Source organism: Schistocerca nitens, chromosome 1 (assembly GCF_023898315.1).
Source record: "Schistocerca nitens isolate TAMUIC-IGC-003100 chromosome 1, iqSchNite1.1, whole genome shotgun sequence".
Taxonomy (NCBI): domain Eukaryota; kingdom Metazoa; phylum Arthropoda; class Insecta; order Orthoptera; family Acrididae; genus Schistocerca; species Schistocerca nitens.
The window spans coordinates 624,457,045-624,483,913 of NC_064614.1; the positions used below are offsets into that span (position 1 = coordinate 624,457,045).

Genomic DNA, 26,869 nt, shown 5'->3' on the forward strand with positions numbered 1-26,869 from the left:
TAACTTCAGCACATTTTAGCCAGTCTGGGAATGTTCAGCTGATGAGAGATTGAGTACACAAATAACTTACGATAGAACTCAACTCGCATGAGCACTCTTTGATTAACTTCGTTGATATAAAAGACAGCAGCAGAAATCTTTAATGAGCCCTTTTTAGTCACTGAGACAGTAGGGCCCAATGACAACGGAATTACTGAAAGAACATTTGTTTGATTGGTTGAAAGGATGAGTACTAAAAAACCAATTTGGATATTGAAAAGGTTTTTCTACAACCATACCCACATTTTCATTCACATATGGTGTTCTAAAATGCCTGTACAAAAAGATACTGCCGGTTAGCATACACTGTGGTGACAGAAGTCATGAGATAGCGATATGCACGTATACAGCTGGCGGTACTATCGCTTACACAAGGTATGAAAGGGGAGTGCATTTGCGGAGCTGTCATTTGTACTCAGGTGATTCATGTGAAACGGTTTCCGGCGTGATTATGGCCGCACGACGGGAATTAACAGACTTTGAAAGTGGAATAGTTGGAGCTACACACATGGGACGTTCCATTTCGGAAATAGGTTGGAATTAGGTATTACGAGATCTACGGCGTCAAGAGTGTGCCGAGAATACCAAATTTCAGGCATTACCTCTCACCACGGACAACGCTTTGGCCGACGGCCTTTACTTAACGAAAGAGAGCAGCGGTGTTTGCTTAGAATTGTCCGTGCTTATAGGCAAGCAACACTGCGTGAAATAACCGTAGAAATCAGTGTGGGTTGTACGACGAATGTATCCGTTAGGATAGTGCGGCGGAAGTTGGCGTTAATGGCCTACAGTAGCAGAAGACCGATGCCAGTGCCTTTGCTAACACCATATCACCTGCAGCGCCTCTCCTGGCCTCGTGACCATATCCGTTGTACCCTAGACGATTGGAAAACCGTCGCCTGGTCAGTTGAGTCCAAATTTCAGTCGGTCAGATCTATTGGTAAGTTTAGTGTGGCGAGGACCCTATGAAGCCATGAACCCAAGTTGTCAACAAGGCACCGTGGAAGCTGATGGTGACTCCATAATGGTGTGGGCTATAATGGTGTGGACTGTGTTTACATGGAATGGACTGGGTCCTCAGGTCCAACTGACCCGATCATTGAATGGAAATAACTATGTTTAGCTACTTGGAGACCATTTGCAGCCATTCATGGACTTCATGTTCACTAACAACGACGGAATTTGTATGGATGACAATGCACCATGTGACCGGGCCACAACTGTTCGTAATTTGTGTGAAGAACATTCTGGACAATTCGAGCGAATGATCTGGCTACACAGATCGTTCGACATGAGTCCCATCGAACATTCATGGAACATAATCGAGAAGTCAGTTTGTTCACAAAATAGTGCACTAGCAGCACTTTTGCAATTATGGACGGCTATAGAGGCAGCCTGGCTCAGTATTTCTGCAAGAGACTTCTAACGACTGGTTGAGTCCACGCAACGCCATGTTCCCTCACTACGCTGGACAAAAGGAGTCCCGACACGAGAGCAGGAGATACCCCATAACTTTTGCCACCTCAGTGCATTCTGTGAAGTTTTCGACCGTGTCAATTATAGTACATTTTTTGAGAAAATAAGTCACTATGGAAACAGAGGACAAGCAGGTAACACGCTAAAATTAATAGGTTGCGTAAGAAAGTTGTTTTAGAAGCAAAAAACAAACAGACAGGAGGTGTAGAGTCTAACAAGGCAACATTATGTAAAGTAGCCCCTATAAGCGTCTATCCTTGATCACCTACCATTCCTCATGTACATTAACGATATACCTTTGTCATCCAACAAGCCAAGTACCTTGTCAATCTGACAGGTGATACGAGCATTGTGAGTGCCAACAAAATATCTGGCACTCTCTCTGTCAACATGCTTGATATTCTGAAATAGCAATTAGCCTCAGATAAACAACTACATCCATTTCCCACAGGAGATTGTTATTTCAGACGAAGGTCAACAGAGACAGCGAGTACATTGTTCAGAATTTTACGTGTCCAAATAGTTACCACGGGTTATTGCATCTTCCAAATCTTGAAAAGTCAGTCCTCAGCAACATTTCACATCAGGATAATTTCCAATATTGTAGATATCAATATCTCAAAGGCTACCTATTTTGGTTATTTCCACCCGCATACGTATCATTTAATCGCCTTCTGGGCCAATCGCAGTATCAAGAAAAGTATTTACTATAGAGAAAAAGTTCTTCATAGTTGTGTATGGTATATCTCCAAGGGTCTCTCGCCATCGTCTTTTTAAATTAGAGGGGATACTGATCACAAAATCATAGTATATTTATTCAAGTATCGCCTTTCGTAACTGACAATTGCATGGGGGCTTAATTAAATACAATGCAAATAATTTTAGTTTTAGTCGATGTTTGTCCGATTACGAAGTCTCGTAACCGGTTGGCCCTAAGTATTATTAGTACGCGATCTGACTGCATAGAATAACATCAAAGAAAGAAAGGAAATTTCCGTTAAACAATTAATTAATTAAGTCCCCAGCAACTATAAAAGCTACGAAACAACAAAGCACAAGTGTAACTGTTCTGTGTGTGCAAGTGTGATTCAACGTACACATCTGGCACGGTTCTTCCTCAATAAGACAAGGTATTTTAAGCACCATTTACACTGAAGTAATTAAAAAAAACAGAAATACTGTAATTGCACATAGAAACCGGAATTACACTCTAATACATGAACACAAGCCAGATGCTTTGTTGACTGAACCTGTGACCAAGAGGCATTGTTAGTTAGGAAACTTGAAATAAAAAAATATTTTTACCTTCATATATATATTGACGAAAAATACACTCTGATCATTATAACATCCCCATTCGAACAGCATCGGTTGTCTAGCCCATCAGAACAACTGCACACGACATGCTCACAACTAGTCACGGCAACTTCAGCACTACTACTTCCCACAGCAACTTCTGAACAAGCACTGCCAGTGGAGGCGGCGGAATAAAACTCTTTGGCGCAATCTCTGGCGCTGTGACTCGGTGTAGCCACCTTTCACAATCCTTCACACCACGAACGATAAGTACCACAGTAACATTGCCAGAAAGAAATGCGACTTACACAGCGACGTAAAGAATGTCTCCAGTCCAGAAACGTGTAAAATACTGGAGCACCAAAAACTTTAACTCGCTTCCAAGCGATGTTATGTACGAAAGAGATAATAAATTGCACAAATGTTAAAAGATATTTTGCGTGAAAAACTTTTTACTCTCTACGCTAATTCTTAACAAAGGCAGATAGACCACTTCCTACAAATCTCTGTTTGCTGTTCCTATGCTAATAGTAAAAGTTGCATGAAACGTTTTGTTTGTACTCTACAGCATATAATACTATTCTTTCTTATTAGATAAATCAAAGTCAGTCTATATGTGATCTCTTAATTACGTTCTATAACTCATAATTAGGTCCCTTTTCATATTTATAAATGATCTGTATGCTCATCAATTTAATGTAAATGATATGTATTTAAATTAGTCTTATGACGCGCGTGTAATAAAATAAATATTTTGACTCGCTCCATATCCTTGCGAGTAAACGTGGTAATAAATTTATGGAATGTGCATCTGAAATAGAGTAAATAAAAAGCATCTCTCACGCTAGTGCATAGCACTGGGAAGTTATGTAAGGCAGACAACGGCGCATCTGTAACAGTGCTAAAATGTTGAACGAACAACTTATAACCCTCCTACCTTTCCGGCTAATTAGGCTTTTCTATATGACCATGTACCTAAAGTCCCTAATCTGTGGGGAAAAGGCATCTACTCCAAAGAACAATGCAAAATCTAGAGAAGTGAATGAAGTTATAATCGAATAGCCACTGCTCAGTACTTCAGCAATGACGATTAGAAACAAAGTTCAGTTAATTTTATATATCTTTATTACGTAAACTTGTTTTTTAATTAACAGTAGTTAGTGGAAAATTTGGAAAAAGGTTTTAAAAGTACGTCATTAATGAAAATAACCAACAGTCGCCAGCTCCTCACCGGAACAAGAATAATTAAATTGAAACTGAACTCTATACTCGTATGCAATCTTACGTAAGCGTAGTTATTGGCGTCATGACGTAGGAACATTACCTAACGCAGACTTTCAAGTACTTCAGACCACACACGTCACAGCAGTCAAATAATAATCAAATAGCAAACACATACGACATATTCTATTAATTTTCAAAGATCAATTAAAGTAAGATTTTTTACTGGCTGTGGACAGAAACTTTTTGTTGCGTTTCTCACCGTAATACTGACTGTCGTAATTGTAGCAAGCAGAAAGATGGTTTGAATTTACTCATTGGTAAGGACTGTCATTTACCTATCAGTTACTCTGATATTTCTTTGTAATAAAAGTTAAAAAGTATGCTACAAGCTACAAATTAGAACTGTGCTTTGACAATGAAATTCAGTGTCTAAGTTACTTAAAGTTTTATTGCCAATTTTTTTATTATGAAAGTTACTCTATTTTTAGTAAATGGATTAATACTAAGTTTTGTATCATTCTATTTTTGACATTATTCATACTACAGCCAAAGATTTCATTATTACGTAATTGTCCAAAAGTTGTAAAAATTATGTTTTGATAATCTAATAAATTAATGTTCACTTCATTTTCAGTTACTTTTCTAATTCTCTCGGTTCATACAAATGGATATAATGGATACTACTTGGATGATACTTGGGAAATTATTTACGTGATAATATGCACGAAAACAATGTTATTTAAGTAATAAAATTCCAACCACGCTGATCAGCCTTTTGCATTTCTAGTTATAAAAAGTCTAGATCTTACTTCACTTGACGATGCCGTTGGTTTGTCGAGTGGCTTCGTTTAGCGGTAAAATACGGCACAGGTTGATCTTCTTGCCATAACAAGGGCCCACAGTATTCTTGATGTTATGTAAATTACTCTTGCTGCCTTTGCCCTATGTCCAATATATGTCATAGCTTGCTCATATTAAACATCCGCCAAAACAACCATTTCAGTTTTCGTAGCTCCGCAACTCGGTAACAGATTTTTTATCTGCGCACTTTTGCATAGCCACACCAGCGAATACACATAACCAATGACACCAATCGTCTCTTCGCGACTCCGAACTGCTACTTTTTTAGGGGCGCTCGCACACCCAGCGATAATGCATTTACAGTTTATTACACTGTTTGACAATATCTTTCCCTGACTAGGCCAGCGTGTATACTTACAAAATGTTAACATTCCATGCATATTCTCTTTCTTAAATAACAAATAGCATTTTTAGCTTGACAACATATTTACAAGAATAATATTCAGCACAACTAATAAAACAAACTTCGCAACACACGTAGAAAATGTATGATCATGCACAGAGTTGTGTTATAAACTGAGACCGTATTATTGCACCAAAAATATTTCACAGAGGTAAGATTTCTCCATTCGTACCTTACTTCATGTTTCGTGATCACTGAAGCATTTCTTACTCGTTCGATTCTCGTCGGCCTACATGTTTCATACAGCAGCCTTAATCCCACAAGGTGTTGCAATTTCAACGTGCGAAAAACAGCATTCGCGAACGCCGACCATTCTTTTCCTACGAAATTTTGCACAAACTCATTTTCTTTTGCACAAGAACCGGACAGGATTACCAACTGTCTGCAGATATTGTGTCTGTTCATTTCTCCACAAATTGAGGAAGAGTATTACCAACTTGTTTTCCAACAGAATTTTACACAATCGCTTGTAAATACTTAGACAGTTTCTCTAATGAGTCGTAAGAGAAAGGCCTGTTGTTTTCTCTCATGAACGACCATATGCCACACATTCGACGTATTTCCCTGGCGCCTCATGGAGAACACCATTTATTCTGTAATATTGCGTGATTTATGCCATTTATGTGAAAGGATATCATGAGCTGCTTCTACTGTAACATTTGACGTGATTCATTGAAAGTGAGTAGAAGCAAAATACCAGACAAATTTACTATATTCTGTTAACGCCTACTTAAAAGTAAACCTTCTCCTTGTATAATGTGAGAAGGTATTATTGCAGCAAAAATCGTTCTTTCGCGGAACTAAACGTAGCCAAGTGTGACATTGTTCTGTGATTAAATTTGGTCACTTGCCAAACAGCCGCCTAAAGTGGAGTGCGCTGTTTTATAAGCTTTGAGAGCAGTCTCAATAAATACCTCCGAAGACTGGTGTGACGTATTCCTATTAACGTAAATGGAAGTTTTATTACCAGAATAAGAGAATAATTTATGGTGATAGAAAATATGACCGACCGCGTTTCCAAAATGGTAAAATATTTTAATGCGGCGGTATGTAAATGACAGAAAGTGAAGTACGACATGGTGGTAAGAGGAATTCAAAATCTGTTCCAGAGGGTAAAAAAGGGGCGAGGGTGGGTCATATTTTAGATACTAGTATATCAACGATCTGAACATTTGTGCCTTTAGGCATCTGTTTCTCGAACATTGTGAACTATACAACGGAGTACCAATTCTGTAGAAAGTTCATTGCTTTTGTCACATGGACATGAACTTTAAAAGTAATAAAGAAACTCTCACGTATTATTCTGCATATGAGACCACGTTTGAAAAAATATCAGAATGCAAAACATACTTAACGTAAACAAGACATACTGACAAATATTGCCCTTCCCCCAAAAAGCCTAAAAAAATAAAAATAAAAAAACTGCGAATCCTAATTATTACTGGCTTATTTAGATGAGATGTGGATTTACGTATATTACTTGTTAATACGTGCTGAAAAGGGACACAATGCAGAGTTGCTACCAAACAAATGGCTTCGTGTAAGAGTTCTTCATGAGTGCTCGGTCCAATGCTGATATCAGATTGTGAAAGTAAAATCTTAAGTAGGAATCGGAATATCGGTTAATCAAGTCGCAGGAAGGATTAATATCCTATCAACGACAAAGGTCGGAAATATGGGAGACATTAATCGATCTCGACCATCTCCAATAAACTATCCCGATATTAAGTGATTTAGGAAAATCACTATGGAAAGCCTAAACCTTGGGGTCTGGAGGGGCATTTCAAGCCGCCCTTTCCGAATACGAATCCAGTGCCCTAACCACTGTGACCAGTTAATCAAACCATTTTACGTCATGACTAATAAGAGGTGGTTCTGACTTCCAGTGTATATTAGTTAGTTTAGTCATAATATCAAAACCAAAACCAAAATCTAAATCTTGAATCACGTGAAAAGAGGTGATGGAATAAATATAAATAAAATGACTGGTATGAAAAGAGACAGATAATTTCATTCAGTTTTGCGTTGTAGCTGGAAGTGTCTGTTTTGTTGTATTAGAACCAACTTTTATTGCGTGAAACTTCAGAGTGTGATGAACGAACAGCCTACGGGTCTGAATATGGAGTACTTGAAGTCAATCTGAATGCTCCACACAAAATCGAACTTGTTTGTCAAATTCGCCTTTATGCATCCACAGATTTGTTAAACAAGCCTAACCCAACTACTTTGCCAGTTTAGCCTCACTTTTGAAGCAGACGCTGTTCGTGTATGCTTTATTTTGTCTCTAGTGTGAATAGTTACAAACACAGGTAAAGCATTTGTAATACTGACTCTGCCACTACATTTAAACATCATCAAGAAGAAGAAGAAGAAAACAAGTCGCTGCTCCCGGTAATGCTTTAAAATGAGAGAAATATACACACGAAAACTTGTTAAAGGAAATGTTACACTCGGAACCTAATGATTACACTAACTTCCCCCGGACGGACAGTGAGCCTTTTAATGACTTGGCTAGTTACTGCGTCCACACCTTGGAAAAGAAGAAACAATTATTCAAAAATTTAATCTCTTCTACCTGGTGCTCTAATGACAGTTCATCAAAATACAACAACGTGCGAAAATATAGCCTACATCGTCCGCGGAAGAACCGGAGAACTTCGACTTTTTTTTATTTTATTGGTCTCCGGACTGTTTGCAGTGCGTAGAATATTGACTTTATTTCTTCCCTCTCTGTGAGTGATACTCTCTACGACAAAAAAAAAAAAAAAGGCCCACCACGCTGCAGTTATCCGAATGAGGCGGAAATCGGTAGATATGATGCATGATGCATATTTAGAGATAAACAAATGATTATAATTTCAGAAAAAGTGCATAATTTACTTAAGAGACAGAGATTCACACATTAAGCAAGTCGATAACGCATTGGTCCTCCTCTGGTCATTTTGCATCAGTTATTCGGCTTGGCAGCCATTGATAGAGTTGTTGGATGTCCTCCTGAGGGGTAACGTGCCAAATTATGTATTCAATATCCCGAGCTGATGGGAGGGCGCCGCCCATAGGGCCCCAAACTTTCTAAATTTGGGAGAAATCTGGTGACCTTGCTGGCCAAAGTAGAGTTTGGCACGCATGAAGACAAGCAGTAGAATCTCTCGTCTACATCTACATCTACATCCATACTCCGCAAGCCACCTGACGGTGTGTGGCGGAGGGTACCCTGAGTACCTCTATCGGTTCTCCCTTCTATTCCAGTCTCGTATTGTTCGTGGAAAAAAAGATTGTCGGTATGCCTCTGTGTGGGCTCTAATCTCTCTGATTTTATCCTCATGGTCTCTTCGCGAGATATACATAGGAGGGAGCAATATACTGCTTGACTCTTCGGTGAAGGTATGTTCTCGAAACTTTAACAAAAGCCCGTACCGAGCTACTGAGCGTCTCTCCTGCAGAGTCTTCCACTGGAGTTTATCTATCATCTCCGTAACGCTTTCGCGATTACTAAATGATCCTGTAACGAAGCGCGCTGCTGTGCGTTGGATCTTCTCTATCTCTTCTATCAACCCTATCTGGTACGGATCCCACACTGCTGAGCAGTATTCGAGCAGTGGGCGAACAAGCGTACTGTAACCTACTTCCTTTGTTTTCGGATTGCATTTCCTTAGGATTCTTCCAATGAATCTGTCTGGCATCTGCTTTACCGACGATCAACTTTATATGATCATTCCATTTTAAATCACTCCTAATGCGTACTCCCAGATAATTTATGGAATTAACTGCTTCCAATTGCTGACCTGCTATTTTGTAGCTAAATGATAAGGGATCTATCTTTCTATGTATTCGCAGCACATTACACTTGTCTACATTGAGACTCAATTGCCATTCCCTGCACCATGCGTCAATTCGCTGCAGATCCTCCTGCATTTCAGTACAATTTTCCATTGTTACAACCTCTCGATACACCACAGCATCATCTGCAAAAAGCCTCAGCGAACTTCCGATGTCATCCACAAGGTCATTTATGTATATTGTGAATAGCAACGGTCCTATGACACTCCCCTGCGGCACACCTGAAATCACTCTTACTTTGGAAGACTTCTCTCCATTGAGAATGAAATGCTGCGTTCTGTTATCTAGGAACTCCTCAATCCAATCACACAATTGGTCTGATAAACGACTGTGGGGAACTGTATCGAACGCCTTGCGGAAGTCAACAAACACAGCATCTACCTGTGAACCCGTGTCAATGGCCCTCTGAGTTTCGTGGACGAATAGCGCGAGCTGGGTTTCGCACGACCGTCTTTTTCGAAACCCATGCTGATTCCTACAGAGTAGATTTCTAGTCTCCAGAAAAGTCATTATACTCGAACATAATACGTGTTCCAAAATTCTACAACTGATCGACATTAGAGATATAGGTCTATAATTCTGCACATCTGTTCGACGTCCCTTCTTGAAAACGGGGATGACTTGTGCCCTTTTCCAATCCTTTGAAACGCTACGCTCTTCTAGAGACCTACGGTACACCGCTGCAAGAAGGGGGGCAAGTTCCTTCGCGTCATGTGTGGGCGGGCGTTATCTTGCTGAAATGTAAGCCCCGGATGGGGCTTTGACTTCGATTTTCATTACCATGTACGGCAAAAAAATGGGAGTAGGATATCGTCGACGTACCGTTGTTCTGCAAGGGTGCCGCGGATAACAACCTAAGGGGTGCTCCTACGAAAAGAAATGGCTGCCTGGACCATCGCTTATCACCTTTGTCAGCACCTGACAGAGTTTTAAATTGGACTCATTCAGTTCTCCGTTTGGCCTGCTAGTCGAATTGTGTAACATCAAAATTTATGGGTCTTTCGGATGTGGCTGTGGCCCGATGTCAGACTGCTTGGGAACCTGAGACTAGACATACTCGTCGTCGAGATTCCGGACGACCACATCTGATCACCACTAAGGAGGATCGCCGTATCGTGCACCAAACACATCATATCCACATCTATGCCTGCCATCGGAATACAAGTAATGGACTCGCTCCAATATTCTGTGTCATCCCGCACCATAGTTCAGAGTCTAGCGTCAGCCAGACCAGGGAATTACCGTCTCATGTGTAGGTTATCGTTGAGACCACAACACAAACGGCTGCGTTTGGAGTGGGGACATGACTAGGAAGCGGGAATTGCTGCCGAATTACATCGCATTGAGTTTAGCGATGAATCGAGATTCTGCACTACCCAGATAACCACTGAAGGCGAGGTCGCATGCTTCCAATGTTTCGGAGTGACACAGAGATAATACTCCTGGACTCACGAGGTGGGGAGTTTTCGAATATGACTCCAGATGATTGAAGGGACTGACAGCACAACTGTATTTCATGAACATCCTCCACCCTCTTGCTGTATCTCTCATGCAACACTATTGATGAGCCATTTTCCAACACGACAACGCTCGTTGACATGACACATTTCTCTATGAATTGTCTGCGTGATGTCGTGGCACCCCTATGGTCAGTAATATTTCTGGATGTGTCCCTAGTAGAACGTATGTTGGACCACCTCATAAATCAACTCCATCCTAGCGTCAGCATACAGGATATCAAGGACTGGTTATAATAGTAGTGGGGCAGCTTGGTTCAGGAAAGCATACAATTCCATTACGACTCCCTTCCCAATATAATCAGTATATGCATCCAGGCCAGAGGGCTGCGGCGTTCTTTGTAAATTTTACTCAATTTTGTAATCGCTCAAATAACATATTACACGCTCTCAACCTAGAAAGCTTCATTTCGCTGCATCCTCCCCTTCTGGATGATTTGCTTCTTTTACCAGGCACTGTATTTTTACAAACAGATATACAGAATGCGCTTAAAACTCCCCTTACAAGTTTCTAAAAGTTGTAGAGGTGACAGAGTAGGCAATATTTTCAAATGGAACCCATGTCCGGAAACGTACCGTTTCGCTGCTACAGCCTTCTGAAAACATGTTTGTTGGGTAGATATGCAACAGGGTGGTCATGGTGTTTGAGTGTGGGGAGGGGTGGAGGAAGCGGGGGCCGGGGGGGAAGCTTAGGTCGGATCAGCTGATGTCATTTGACGTCTATCCTACCTCTCTGATATGATTCGAGCTTCATTCACGTGTCTGTGAGTGTCAGAGCAACATGGCTGAGTAAACGTTTGCAGAATACACCACCATGGTCATTCTGTATGACGAAGCTCACGGTAGTGGAAGAGCTGCTCGTTGCCTTTATCAAGATCGCTATCCACAACGTCCGACTCCATTGTATACCCTATAATTAGGCAAGGGCTTCGGGAAAGGTTACCTTCACCGTCGGCAGGCGTGAGTATGCTGCTCCAAGGAGATGCTGCACATCACGTTGAAGAGAATCCATCAACGACTACGTGAACAATTGCACGTGCTATTGAATGTTTCTCCCAGCACCGTCTGGTATGGCAAATTACTTGTAAAAGCAGTCGCGTTACCAACATTTTTCAAATGGGTGTGTCACGGAAATGAATCGTTTCTGGACATGGGTTCCAGTTCAAAACATTATCTACTCAGTCCCCTCTCTATGTCCTAGAAGTTTTTAAGGGGAATTTTGGAGCACCCTGTATCATGACCTTTATTATTCAATTTGTCTTTAGATAAAAACAAATACTCTCAAACAGAACCGTGTCGCTCCTTATCTTTAGCCAGTAAATTCACTGACGTAATCTCCCCCCATGAACCATGGACCTTGTCGTTGGTGGGGAGGCTTGCGTGCCTCAACGATACAGATAGCCGTACCGTAGCTGCAACCACAGCGGAGGAGTATCTGTTGAGAGGCCAGACACACGTGTGGTTCCTGAAGAGGGGCAGCAGCCTTTTCAGTAGTTGCAAAGGCAACAGTCAGGATGATTGACTGATCTGGCCTTGTAACACTAACCAAAACGGCCTTGCTGTTCTGGTACTGCGAACGGCTGAAAGCAAGGGGAAACTACAGCAGTAATTTTTCCCGAGGGCATGCAGCTTTACTGTATGATTAAATGATGATGGCCTCCTCTTGGGTAAAATATTCCGGAGGTAAAATAGTCCCCCATTCGGATCTACGGGCGGGGACTACTCAAGAGGACGTCGTTATCAGGAGAAAGAAAACTGGCGTTCTACGGATCGGAGCGTGGAATGTCAGATCCCTTAATTGGGCAGGTAGGTTAGAAAATTTAAAAAGGGAAATGGATAGGTTAAAGTTAGATATAATGGGATTTAGTGAAGTTCGGTGGCAAGAGGAACAAGACTTTTGGTCAGGTGAATACAGGGTTATAAATACAAAAGTAAATAGGGGTAATGCAGGTGTAGGTTAACAATGAATAAAAACGCATTGTTGTGGCCAAGATAGACACAAAGCCCACTCCTACTATAGTAGTACTAGTTTATATGCCAACTAGCTCTGCAGATGCTGAAGAAATTGATTAAATGTATGATGAGATAAAAGAAATTATTCAGGTAGTGAAGGGAGACGAAAATTTAATAGCCATGGGTGACTGGAATTCAAGGGTAGGAAAAGGGTGAGAAGGAAACATAGTAGGTGAATATGGATTGGGGCTAATAAATGAAAGAGGAGGCCGTCTGGTAGAATTTTGCACAGAGCATAACTTAATCATAGCTAACACTTGGTTCAGGAATCATGAAAGAAGGTTGTATACATGGAAGAACCCTGAAAATACTATTAGGTATCATATAGATTATATAATGGTAAGACAGAGATTTAGAAACTAGGTTTTAAATTGTAAGACATTTCCAGGGGCAGATGTGGACTCTGACCACAATCTATTGGATACGAACTGTAGATTAAAACTGAAGAAACTGCAAAAAGGTGGGAATTTAAGGAGATGGGACCTGGATAAACTGAAAGAACCAGAGGTTGTACAAAGTTTCAGGGAGAGCATAAGGGGACAATTGACAGGAATGGGGGGGGGGGGGGGGGGGAAGAAATACAGTAGAAGAAGAATGGGTAGCATTGAGGGATGAAATAGTGAAGGCAGCAGAGGATCGAGTAGGTAAAAAGACGAGGGCTAGTAGAAACCTTTGGGTAACAGAAGAAATATTGAACTTACTTGATGAAAGGAGAAAATATAAAAATGCAGTAAATGAAGCAGGCAAAAAGGAATACAAACGTCTCAAAAATGAGATCGACAGGAAGTGCAAAATGGCTAAGCAGGGATGGCTAGAGGACAAATGTAAGGATGTAGAGGCTTATCTCACTAGGGGTAAAATAGATACTGCTTACAGGAAAATTAAAGAGACCTTTGGAGAAACGAGAACCACTTGCATGAATATCAAGAGCTTTGATGGAAACCCAGTTCTAAGCAAAGAAGGGAAAGCAGAAATGTGGAAGGAGTATATAGTGGGTCTATACAAGGGCGATGCACTTGAGGACAATATTATGGAAATGGAAGAGGATGTAGATGAAGATGAAATTGGAGATATGATACTGCGTAAAGAGTTTGACAGAGCACTGAAAGACCTAAGTCGAAACAAGGACCCCGGAGTAGACAACATTCCATTAGAACTACTGACAGCCTTGTGAGAGCCAGTCCTGACAAAACTCTACCATCTAGTGAGCAAGATGTATGAGACAGGCGAAATACCCTCAAACTTCAAGAAGAATATAATAATTCCAATCCCAAAGAAAGCAGGTGTTGACAGATGTGAAAATTACCGAACTATCAGTTTAATAAGTCACAGCTGCAAAGTACTAACGCAAATTCTTTACAGACGAATGGAAAAAGTATTAAAAGCCATGGAGAAGAAATAAAAACTTTGAGGTTCGCCGATGACATTGTAATTATGTCAGAGACAGCAAAGGACTTGGAAGATCAGCTGAACGGAATGGACAGTGTCTTGAAAGGAGGGTATAAGATGAAGATCAACAAAAGCAAAACGATGATAATGGAATGTAGTCGAATTAAGGCGGGTGATGCTGAGGGAATTAGATTAGGAAATGAGACACTTAAAGTAGTAAAGGAGTTTTGCTATTTAGGGAGTAAAATAACTGACGATAGTCGAAGTAGAGAGGATATAAAATGTAGACTGGCAATGGCAAGGAAAGCGTTTCTGAAGAAGAAAAATTTGTTAACATCGAGTATAGATTTAAATGTCAGGAAGTCGTTTCTGAAAGTATTTGTATGGAGTGTAGCCATGTATGGAAGTCAAACGTGGACGATCAATAGTTCAGACAAGAAGAGAATAGAAGCTTTCAAAATGTGGTGCTACAGAAGAATGCTGAAGATTAGATGGGTAGATCACATAACTAATGAGGAGGTATTGAATAGAATTGGAGAGAATAGGAGCTTGTGGCACAACTTGACTAGAAGAAGGGATCGGTTGGTAGGACATGTTCTGAGACATCGAGGGATCACCAATTTAGTATTGGAGGGCAGCGTGGAGGGTAAATATCGTAGAGGGAGACCAAGAGATCAATACACTAAGCAGATTCAGAAGGATGTAGGCTGCAGTAGGTACTGGGAAATGAAGAAGCTTGCACATGATAGAATAGCATGGAGAGCTGCATCAAACCAGTCTCAGGACTGAAGACCACAACAACAACATTTTCAACAATATGGTGCAACCGCGCATACAGCTCGCGTTTCAATGTCACTGCTCGCTGATGTTTTTGGTGATCGCATAATTTCACAGGGACTTTGGCCTCCACGATCGTCTGACCTAACACCACCTGACTTTTTCTCCTGGGTTGCAGCGAAAGCAACTGTCTAAAAAAACCGTCCAAAATCCATCGATGAATTGAAAACTGCAATATCCACTTTCAATGCTTCTTTTACAGAAGAAATGTCACAGCTTGTGTTTAGAAACATGATTAGACGAATTGATTTGTGTATTCAACTACGGTGGGGGTGGGGGGAGGGGGGGGGGGAGGAGGACACTTTCAACATTTAATGTGAAAATTTGTAAGTAAAAATGAATATTCAATAAATTAATAACTTGTATTTCACTGAGTTTCATTTCGATATATTCACTGCGGCATACGGCACGCGCGGCTAACAATTATAAGGCATTGCGGAGACACTGTTTCAACACCCCGTACTTGCAATGCATTTAAATCGAGCAGTTCACATATGGATTCATAAGCAGTGACACACACACACACATGAATCCACAGAATACAATGCAACGAAGGCAGCTTCTGTTTCATGTGAAACAAAAACAAATATGGAATCATTTATCCCATCCAATATCACATATTAAGCAAAAGTTAAACAGAAAACTAGAAACTTATTTACAATAGAATCCAAAGAGTGCAATACACACAATAATGTCATAATGAGGAACATAACTTCCACTTGATAACAGCTATACAATCGAAACTGCTATGTTGCGTTTTCAAAATAAAAACTCTTTACCGCCCATGAAGTACAAATAAAAAATATTTTCATGTAGTACTTATATTTCGCAAAGCAAGAATGCAGACTATCAGGCCATATTGTTGGGAATTTGAAGTTCACTGTCAGGTCACTCATAGCAGTACTGTCAGTATCTGTTTCGTATTGTAGAGTGCATGCAGAATAACGTGGCCAACAACCTCGCAGTTGGCAGGGCAGGCGCCAGGAGAACAGTAGTGGTGGGAGTTACAGGCAGGCACTGTTGTGGAAATACGAGTACTGGAGGGGAAGTACCATTCTAAACTGAGGCCTAGGCTCTTCATTTTTTTATGGATATTAAGCGGAGCACTTCATACTCATACTTGAATGGTGACCATCCAAAACAATATACTGTCACTTGTGCTTTGGTTATTACCAAAAACTAATCCCGCCGAGCCGCCCGGAGTGGCCGAGCGGTTCTAGGCGCTACAGTCTGGAACCGCGCGATCGCCACGGTCGCAGGTTCGAATCCTGCCTTGGGCAAGGATGTGTGTGATGTCCTTAGGTTAGTTAGGTTTAGGTAGTTCTAAGTTCTAGGGGACTTATGACCTCAGCAGTTGAGTCCCATAGTGCTCAGAGCCATTTGAATAATCCCCCCAAAAATGCAACAGAAACAGCGATTTAATTTCTCCTGGCTTGTTAACCATTTGTAGCTTTCAGGGAAGCGTGATGAGTGGCGAACTTTGAGCAAAATCTACATTTATTTTGCTGTCATGTTAAAATTTGTTTCTTTAGCCAAAATACAGTGGAGTTTACAAAATGTCACCTAACATGTGCAGACACAATTGTGAGAGAATTCTGAAACAGTGATTTATTAAGGTTTTAAGTGAGGCACTGAGGAAAAGTAAGCGCATCGTCGGAACAAAAGTAAACGTGTTATGTTGTTCCAAAACCCAGAGCATTTCTCGTTTCACCACATATCGATAGCCCTTAAAAATTACATTCGTTGAAAAAGTCTGTAGTTAGTGGAATAACACCATAGATAATGAAATTTTGCTTAAAAACATATGACAAAATACTCTCCTCTTTTTATGCTGCTATTTGCCAAAATCTCCTTTCGATATCTCAAATCTTTTATGAAATATGAGGAATGTTGTGGGTATTTCATTCTGGCTTTATAACAGGTATACGCGATCGGTAATGAGTGTACTACATCAATTTTCTCGAAATTGGCGACGGACAGTGGCCTCCATCCAAGTCTAAAGAAAAACGCAATACGTTAGCAACATATTATGTACTACGCATCAAACGCAAAATCATAGCGAAATTTAGGTCATGTCACCATGAAGCCGACATACACTACTGGCCATTAAAATTACTACACCATGAAGATGACGTGCTACAGACGCGAAATTTAACCGACAGGAAGAAGATTCTGTGATATACAAATGATTAGCTTTTCAGAGCATTCACACAATGTTGGCGCCGGTGGCGACACCTACAACGTCCTGACATGAGGAAAGTTTCCAACCGATTTCTCATACACAAACAGCAGTTGACCGGCGTTGCCTGGTGAAACGTTGTTGTGATGCCTCGTGTAAGGAGGAGAAATGCGTACCATCACGTTTCCGACTTTGATAAAGGTCGGATTGTAGCCTATCGCGATTGCGGTTTATCGCATCGCGACATTGCTGCTCACGTTAGTCGAGATCCAATGACTGTTAGCAGAATATGGAATCAGTGGTTCAGGAGGGTAATAAGGAAAGCCATGCTGGATCCCAACGGCCTCGTATCCCTAGCAGTCGAGATGAGAAGCATCTTATCGGCATGGCCGTAACGGATCGTGCAGCCACGTTTCGATCCAACCATCTGCACGAACAGTTCGACGACGTTTGCAGCAGCGTGGACTATCAGCTCGGAGACCATGGCTGCGGTTACCCTTTACGCTGCATCACAGACAGGAGCGCCTGCGATGGTGTGCTCAGCGCCGGACCTGGGTACACGAATGGCAAAATGTCATTTTTTCGGATGAATGCAGGTTCTGTTTACAACATCATGATGGTCGCATCCGTGTTTAGTGACATCGCGGTGAACGCACATTGGAAGCGTGAATTCGTCATCGCCATACTGGCGTATCACCCGGCGTGATGGTATGGGGTGCCACTGGTTACACATCTCGGTCACCTCTTGTTCGCATTGACGGCGCTTAACAGTGGACGTTAAATTTCAGGTGTGTTACGACCGGTGGCTCTACCCTTCTTCATTCGATCCCTGCGAAACCCTACATTTCAGCAGGATAATGCTCGACCGCATGTTGCAGGTTCTGTACGGGCCTTTCTGTATACAGAAAATTTTCGACTGCTGCCCTGGCCAGCACATTCTCCAGATCTCTCACCAATTGAAAACGTCTGGTCAATGGTGGCCGAGCAACTGGCTCGTCACAATACGCCAGTCACTACTCTTGATGAACTGTAGTATCGTGTTGAAGCTGCATGGGCAGCTGTACCTATACACGCCATCCAAGCTGTGTTTGACTCAATGCCCAGGCGTATCAAGGACGTTATCACGGCTATTCTGGGTACTGATTTCTCAGGATCTATGCATCTAAATTGCGTGAAAATGTAATCACATGCCAAGTTTTAGTATAATATGTTTGCCAATGAATACCCGTTTATCATCTGCATTTCTTCTTGGTGTAGCAGGTTTGATGGCCAGTAGTGTATAAAGCTATAAGTAACACAAAAATGAAAGTTTTTTACCTAATAGTTTCTGTAAAATCGATTGAGAAAGATTGCAGGGCGTGCGTCTCGAATCAGTCGTCACCGATCGGCCGAAAGCCGGTACACAATGTCAGCCTCCCCTTCCGAACAAACGAGTGAACTCGCCACATGCTTTGCTCGAAACCTGGTCACTGCTCACCGTATCCTGCACAGACTGACACGGGCTTCGCACTTGTGGTAATGTGGTGTCCCGCTGTGTGCCGGCAGAGAGCGTGGAGCTGCGGCAGCTGAGCCTGGGCGGCGGCAGCCCCGAGCTGCGCGTGGTGCGCCTGCTGGACGTGGCGCCGTGCGGCCGCCGCCTGCCGCCGCCGCTCCGCCCCCGCCGCAGCACGCCGCGCGCGCAGCTCGCGCTCGAGGCCGACGTCGCCGTCGACAGCGACGACTTCTGCCTGCTGCTCAGGACCAGGCTCTTCGGAAAGGGGTAAGCCGCCACGGCATCCACCGCCTACTAGCACACCCTCTCTACGGGTAAGCCGGCCGATTTTCCAAGCAGGCCACTTCCCTCTCAGTTCATCAGCTACGTAGTTACTGTTAACAGGTTCTTCGATGCCGACACGGCGTCATTTTCGTAGAATCTTCTCATTCAAAGTTTAGATTTTTTTCCTTACTACACTCTTTAAATTCGCAATACTTTAAGGACAGTATTTACCGTTGTTGTCACCATACATGTAGAAGATTGGCTATTGCGTAACGTTAGTTGGGGGAAGCGTTCACGGGTGCGACGCAGTCTGTGTGCGAACTGCTAGCAAGTGTGTCCCCAATCTGTCCACCCCACAAACAGCACCAGCACAAGGTTATGCCGGTCCACTGAGAGAAGTTACTGTCACCTTATTTTGTCGCCGGCCGGAGTGGCCGTGCGGTTCTAGGCGCTGCAGTCTGGAACCGGGCGACCGCTACGGTCGCAGGTTCGAATCCTGCCTCGGGCATGGATGTGTGTGATGTCCTTAGGTTAGTTAGGTTTAATTAATTCTAAGTTCTAGGCGACTGATGACCTCAGAAGTTAAGTCGCGTAGTGCTCAGAGCCATTTAAACCTTATTTGTCACTCTACTCTGCAAGAAACTTAGTCTACCTGGCACAAACTTTTGGACGTCCCACAGGAGAAAAAGGTACTGTTTGGTGTGGCTTGTAACCATATGAGTGCTTGATCATCGTCTGAAAACTTGTGACCAGACAATCTCTACGGCATTTGAAAAATTCCAACGAGAGTAAATTTCGTGGCGCTAACTCCGCGCTGTATGGTGAATATTTCAGTCTCTAGGCATTGTAATACACAGTGATGACGATGTGATGATGATGATATGATGTGCGTTGGCGCAAGACAGGAAGATCTTTAGTGCCCGTACTAAAATTTTATGACAAAAAATGTGTGTGAAATCTTATGGAACTTAACTGTTAAGGACATCAGTCCCTAAGCTTACACATTACTTAACCTAAATTATCCTAAGGACACACACACACACACACACACACACACACACACACACACACACACACACACACACACCCGAGGGAGGACTCGAACCTCCGCCGGGACTAGCCGCACAGTCCATGGCTGCAGCGCCCTAGACCGCTCGGCTAATCCCGCGCGGCAATTTTATGACACAAGTGGCGCAAAATTACTAGAAACTGTACCTACGAGGAAACATAAACACACATTGACAACCTAAAAACATGCGCGCGCGCGCGCACACACACACACACACACTCACACACACTGTAGCACACAGTGTATACCTAAAACAATATGAGCAGCTGCATGAGGGTATACATTTTCATGCAGCAGCAATATTCCTTGAGAGGGAAGTCCACAGCACTTTTATCATATGCCAGTTTTTTAAAGTGCCTTACCACCATACCGCTATAGCGAACACGACAGATTGTTTGGCACGTCTGTTGATAAGGCAGGACTGTAAGTTACAGATGTCCCACGCTAAAAACAATGCGCAACAGGAATGGTCCACTGTCTGGGTTTCCTGCAGATACAGCTGACGGACAGCAGGTGCATCGCAGGTGCAAGTGAAATGGCGCGGCAGCCAGAAACGCACTCAAAAGTTGACTTCCGCGGGACAGTACGATTCTGGTGAGCAAAAAGTCTAAATTGCACATAGAATCACTTCTGGCACTACATGGACGAAATGTAATGTCGCGTTCTGGCGTAGTGAAATGTCGCCAACAATTTGACCAAGACTGCACAGACGTGGGTAATGCTGATCGTAAAGGAAGGCCACTGACATCGACCACATAACGGTGTCCAGGCAATCGAGGAACTGAATCGGAGATTTTTCAACGACGAGGACATTCATACAGCGGTTCTCGAATGGCTCCGTGACCAAGGAGCGGATTTCTGTCTTCGGGGAACGACCGTTGTTTACAGAGACTTCGTGAGTTCACCATCCGTCCAAAAGCTGTAAAGATTGTGCTTATTCCTGGCCTATAAGTGAAGTCAGCGCAGTAGCTACGGTGAAGTACGTACTGTAAAGAACAGATGTGCATTCGACCAGTCAGTTGCGGCTGGGCAGTGTTAAGTGGTGGACGCACCACCGTAATGGGTCAACATTGTTGTCGCGAACTGCAATGGAATGATGAACTGAACATCTCTAAAATAGCGAACAAGTCACTCTCCAGATTGTTTTGAAGAATACAGAAGTATGTCGAAGTTTGTCCCTAATACCTGGGCCCCGAACAAAAAACAGCTACTCGTGGACGCCTGCTGCAACTTAATTGTAATGAAAAACGCGGACATTTCTTTTCTGGAAGACATCATCACGTGAGGCGATACTTCGTGTTGTCAATGCGAATGTACCACAAAATGACGAAGTGCAGAATGGGTCTCTGCTGGTTCATCAAGACCGAAGAATGTGCGAACAGTGAGATACAGGCGATGCTGGTGCACTTTTGATATCAAATTGATATCCTAATCAATTAACTGACCTATTAAGCGACGCCTCCCCTCCCCCCCCCCAACCTATTGTTCTGATAAGTAGTTTATGATTCCCTGGGGGTTGATTTATGACCCACTGGGGATAATCTGTTCTTCTGAGAAACCCCCTCAGCCCTTCCCCATCGCCCCCCTCCTCCCCCCACCCCACTGAGGGAAGGGGCATTTTTGTCACCCCTCCCCAGTTCAGTTCAGAGACACTTTTCCTCCTCCTGCGAAATCCCCCATCCCTCCCCTCCCCTTCCCTACCCAACTTCCCCCCCCCCCCTTTCCTCCACCTGGAAACTGATGGGAAAACGATTCAGTCTTTGCTGAGCTGCTGGAGAGGAACGATGTAACGTAGTGTCTTTATTTATTCACTCTATTTATTTTTGAGGGTGTTAGATTGTCCTCCACACACCTCCATCCCCACTTTCTGCTACAACCCACTGCCACTTTTCTGATCATTTATGTACAGTATATGCTCACCTCAAAGTTTGAAGACCAACTGCTCTAGTTCACAATACTGCCACTAGAGGGTGCTCAAAACTGTTCTACAGCCACCCCCACCCACCCCCACTTTCCAGTGTCCCTTGCCCCCACTTGTGAATTGATGGGAAAAAGGCCAGAGTGTGAGGTACTGTATTTTTGACAGGAAATGCATTCAGTTGACGAGATGTTGGTGTTGGACAGGTAGAAGTTAAATAAGATTATTATCTGTAAGCATACAGCTGAGGGCTGTGTCCATAGCATCCTACACAAGGAATGGAAGGTGGTGATAGTAGATGAGTATACAGGGAATACTTCTCAGCAAGTAATGGTGATATAATAGGATGGACTGAGTATGCAATTCATAGAGAATACTGCCAGAGATGGAGCTGTTCATGGGTTTTGAAATGGTCAGTCAATTCACAATGCAGGAGACAACTTTGGCATATTCCACTACCTCAGATTGAATGAATAACAGCTGCTCAACTTGATGTATGGAGCTCAACTAAGGACGCTTGAAACGGGTTTTCCCCCCTTTCCGATCATGTGTGTGTATGTATTCACTTTGATATGTGCTCCAGTCCACAATACCACCGAGCGAGGTGGCGCAGTGGTTAGCACACTGGACTCGCATTCGGAAGGACGACGGTTCAATCCCGTCTCCGGCCATCCTGATTTAGGTTTTCCGTGATTTCCCTAAATCGCTACAGGCAAATGCCGGGATGGTTCCTTTGACAGGGCACGGCCGATTTCCTTCCCTCACCCGAGCTTGCGCTCCGTCTCTAATGACCTCGTTGTCGACGGGACGTTAAACACTAATCTCCTCCTCCAGTCCACAATACCACTCGAAGTTGGCGAGAACTGTCCTACAGCCACTGCCAGAAGAATTGCCTCTTATCAATCTACAAGTATATAACTGCTGAGGAAGTTACACACACACACACACACACACACACACACACACACACACATTCATATGGTAAGAAGATACAGATTAGCAAACTATCCCTCCTACGGCTTTTCAAGTGAGATAGCTGCCCAGGAACTTGTACACAGATACAAGGTGAGGATTGATAGGACAGCAAAAAGTATTGGAAGAGTTGCCGCCTACTGGTCTACAAGTGTATAGGTGACAATGATAGAACTTGCTTCAATGCTCTAATTACACATTGAAATTGTCATAAAAACACCACTCATAAACAAGGGTCATAATTACCACTGGGAATTGAGAAAAATCATTGTAATAACACAAGTATCACAAAGAACGACTCCAAAAGATCTCGTCACCAGAGAGTGGCAGCAGCTGCACGTGTGTTCACCGGCTTAGAACCAGTCTTACACCCTCTCATCCCTCCCTCTCCTCATCCCTCCTTCCCTTCTCCCCCCTCTCCTCCTCCCATGGTTAGGTATACCAGTTTTCTAGGTCTGCTCTAGCTAATTGTTGATGGTACACAAAGAGATCCAGGTGGGACTCTTCATAAATACAAAGTGTGTGATTACACATACACCCTCACCCACTCGCTACCTGTCCTCCACATTGCCACACCACACAGAGTGTGAGAGCGCAGCAACTGCAATATCGTAAATGACTGGCAATAGTCTATGTGCACTACCCTAAAAAATTAATTATTTAACAATTTACAGGATTCAAATAGATCGCTTACAACACCCTACGATAATTCTCTTTGTAGTAATGCATGTATGAGTGTAAGACGTTGCAGTCTCCTGACCTTCATTGCTTACATGTTCCGCCCTCACAATCATATTCCGCACATCAAGACGCTTCATTCGAACCCAAACTCGATAAGATAAAGTCAGTGTTGTATGAATTCATGTTAACGATATGCAATTGACAAGTGAGCGCACCGTGGTTGAAATACTCGAGGCTGGCGTGCACACATACATTCCAGACACGACGGTCACAGAGGCTTTTAGTTCGGGACAGAGGCGGCACAGCGGAATGCCAGACCCTTCAGAGGATGACCCAGCTCAAGTCAGCCGGTGACCGCCCGTAGCGGACAGCGTGGGCCCGAGTGAAAAGGGGGAACAACCCCGTGTTCGGCTCAAAAGCAAATTCCGCTACATTGTGTGGGAGTGGCCAGCCTACGCATTCTTTACACATAGCACGCAGTTTCAGAGATTTTCACAGGGAGACAGCAAACGCCAAACGGCAAAGCTACAAGCTTCCGGACTGGTCGCCTTAAACGAAACGTCATTCTCCCGTTTTAGAAGAGCAATGCTGATTGGCAGACGATATTTCTGACGCCTTGAGCTGAAGGAATAATGGAAGAGACCGAAAGATATACCCCTTCACGTCTGGCGTGGAGAGGCGCTGTTCTGTTGTCGCTCTTGGAGCGAGAACACGTAACGAGAGCGTGCGCGCTCGTACGTGGACTCGAAAGAGCGAGGAACAAGTCTCTCCTCAGTACTTCACTGGGAGAGCACCTCTGTCAAGAGCGAATCAAAGGGCGACTCTATATTGAGTCCTTGCGATTAAGCGTTGTTCACTTTGTTGGCCGACACACTTATTGTGCGGTGTGAACGGACAGAGTTATAGTTAAATGCCTGCGAGCGAATTTTGAGTGGCATCACGGTGGACTGGTTATCTGACCAGTGTACCACACCAGTAGTTAGACTGGGGGCGAATAGGAATCCTTGACTTCATCAAGGCATAGGGAGAGTTTGGTTGGCGAAGGTCAATCCAGATAGAACGAGAGTTATCTTATTTGTCAGCAGCGAGCGGCGCAGACAGCAGTCATCGCAGCTTACGGTATTGTGCGCTACAGCTATTGCGAGCCCCATATTTCCTCCACAACAGTACACTTCACTGCATTTCACACGCAACAGCTTCGACCGTAGCTAGCAACATTCTAAAGGATAATTATTCAAGTTGAGTAGGCGCGTCTCTCAGCCATTCTGCCAAGTTAACAACCATCTTAAATTTTGTGTAGAAATTTCATTAGCGAATCCTATCTTTGAAAGGTAACTTCACATTCCGAAAAGAACCAGGATAGAACTTGTTCAATTCATAACTAAAAGTGCCATTGTGATTTTTCAGAATTTTTACAAAATAAAATAATAACTTTCGTTAGTTTCATGTTTTTCTTACACTAACTAGCACTACTCCAGTACCCAAGTATCCCACTAGTTCCGTGAGAAATTTTGTGAATTTTTGTGTCATTTCCTTACAGAAGCCGAATCCAGAAGATATTTATTGCTGAAAGTTTTTTCAGGCATTTCTCTTTAGAACGTTAGGAGCGTGTGTCTGACTTCTGTAGTAGTGTGGGAGTGAAAATTGCATCTTGCAGGAGCCACAAGGTACATCTCAGATTAATCCGTTGCGCAGAATAACAGATCAACCCCACACCTCAGATGAGGTCTTCATATTTGAGAATCATACAGATACTGTTTGCAAATTAAGTAATAAATTTTCCCCCACAAATATATCTTATTGCTAAATACATCTGAGGTCTTGTAGCCACCAACGTTTGAGAACACAAGCACGCCCCCCCCCCCCCCCCCCCCCACCTCCACCACAACGTTTCCACAAAATATATCTGGCAAAGGAAAAGCTACTGATCATACACACTTGTGATCGTGAAGCATGCGCCGTCTGCTGACTGCAGGAGTGCTGGGAACCGAGACCATGTTGGCCATGCCGGCTGTTGTGCTCCCGCCTCCAGGTATCCACACCCTAGCTGTACCAGATGCTCAGAGGCCAGAGAGACTGTCGCCTTGACCACCGAGCTGTCAACAGATCACTTTACATGGGGGAATAATCATCAGCACACTCACTCACCATATTGCGTTTCTGTCGCCGCTCAGCCAGCGTATTGGCTAATTCACTATTCAGTCATGCAGAGGGCATCGCGAGCATCACTGCCGGGACTTGTCCGCATGGCTGTAGGCAACAGCCAGCTTGCCGGATCCTTCCACTCGACCGAAGCCCTATGACCACTTCTGCCACTGGCCGCAGCACTCTGCGAGACAAACAGGCATAGCTTGGATATATGGTCCCAATTACAATTCCACCACCAACATACACTCTCCACGTGACGTGCTTTTCGATGAACACTACTGACAACCGACATTTGAAGCTGGCTCCAGAGGATTCTACTGCTACCAACATACATTTTGTGTAGAACCACGAAGATAAGATATGAGAAATTAATGCTCATATGGAAGCATATAGACAGTCTTTTTCCCCTTTCTCTATTTGTGAGTGGAATAGGAAGGGAAATGGCTAGTAGTGGTGCAGGGCACACTCTGACACTCACCATACAATGGCTTGCGAAGTATGCATATAGATGTAGGTGTAAATTTAGTCTACCTATTAAGATGTTACCCCCATCCGTTTAAAGGCATACAAAACTCATGGAAGAATGTTCCCTTTTTTATCGAGAAAACAAAAGATGGAACTTCTGCTGCTCTGTTTCTTTCAGAAAAAACCTTCACATAAGCCCCTAATTTTCTCGTTGCAGTCTCTTTGCGAGACGTATGTGAGAGATTGTCACATGTTTGCACACAGTTCTTAGAAGAAGCGGTATAGAGCTCATCTATCAGCTCTCCTTTCGTCAAGAGTATCGCTTACCTGCCATATTCTCGCGAATATACAGCATTAAAATTCACTTGATTTCGTCGAGTGAGATATGTCCCCAGCCAAGTCACAGACCCCTGCTAAATTTCATAAAATCCCATCACGTTCCGACAGCACTGTTCATTAGCTAGAGAGCCTCTTAGTTCTGCAATCATCGCTGACTGTGTGGAGAGCTACCACAACGAGCACACTAATACACAGGATGAAATTCAAAGCCATGCAGAGTATACATGGACTGCGCAAAGGAATTCAGAAGCGTAGCACCTACAATTAATTGATATCAAATGATAGTCTATAAATTTCCCCTTGCACATGTCCTAATCTCTTTACTGTATTCCTATGATTACGATGCTAGAAATACAACAGTGTAATGGTGTCAGAGTCTTCGTTGATGGCAGACTGTATTGTAAGAAATGCATCACCTTTATTAAAATGGAGCATATCTCCATGAAA

The 26,869-nt window shown here is 43.1% G+C and overlaps 1 protein-coding gene across 1 annotated transcript in view; it reads left to right on the plus strand.

Annotated features, from left to right (window-relative positions):
• The first annotated feature begins 309 nt into the window (after positions 1-309).
• The window catches only part of LOC126263538 (uncharacterized), a 222,218-nt gene continuing 195,658 nt past the window's right edge, over positions 310-26,869 (plus strand). Inside the window, exons 1-2 of the mRNA XM_049960661.1 lie at positions 310-334; positions 18,620-18,833. Coding sequence (XP_049816618.1) covers positions 310-334; positions 18,620-18,833 — 239 coding nt within the window. The remainder of the gene's footprint in view (positions 335-18,619; positions 18,834-26,869) is intronic.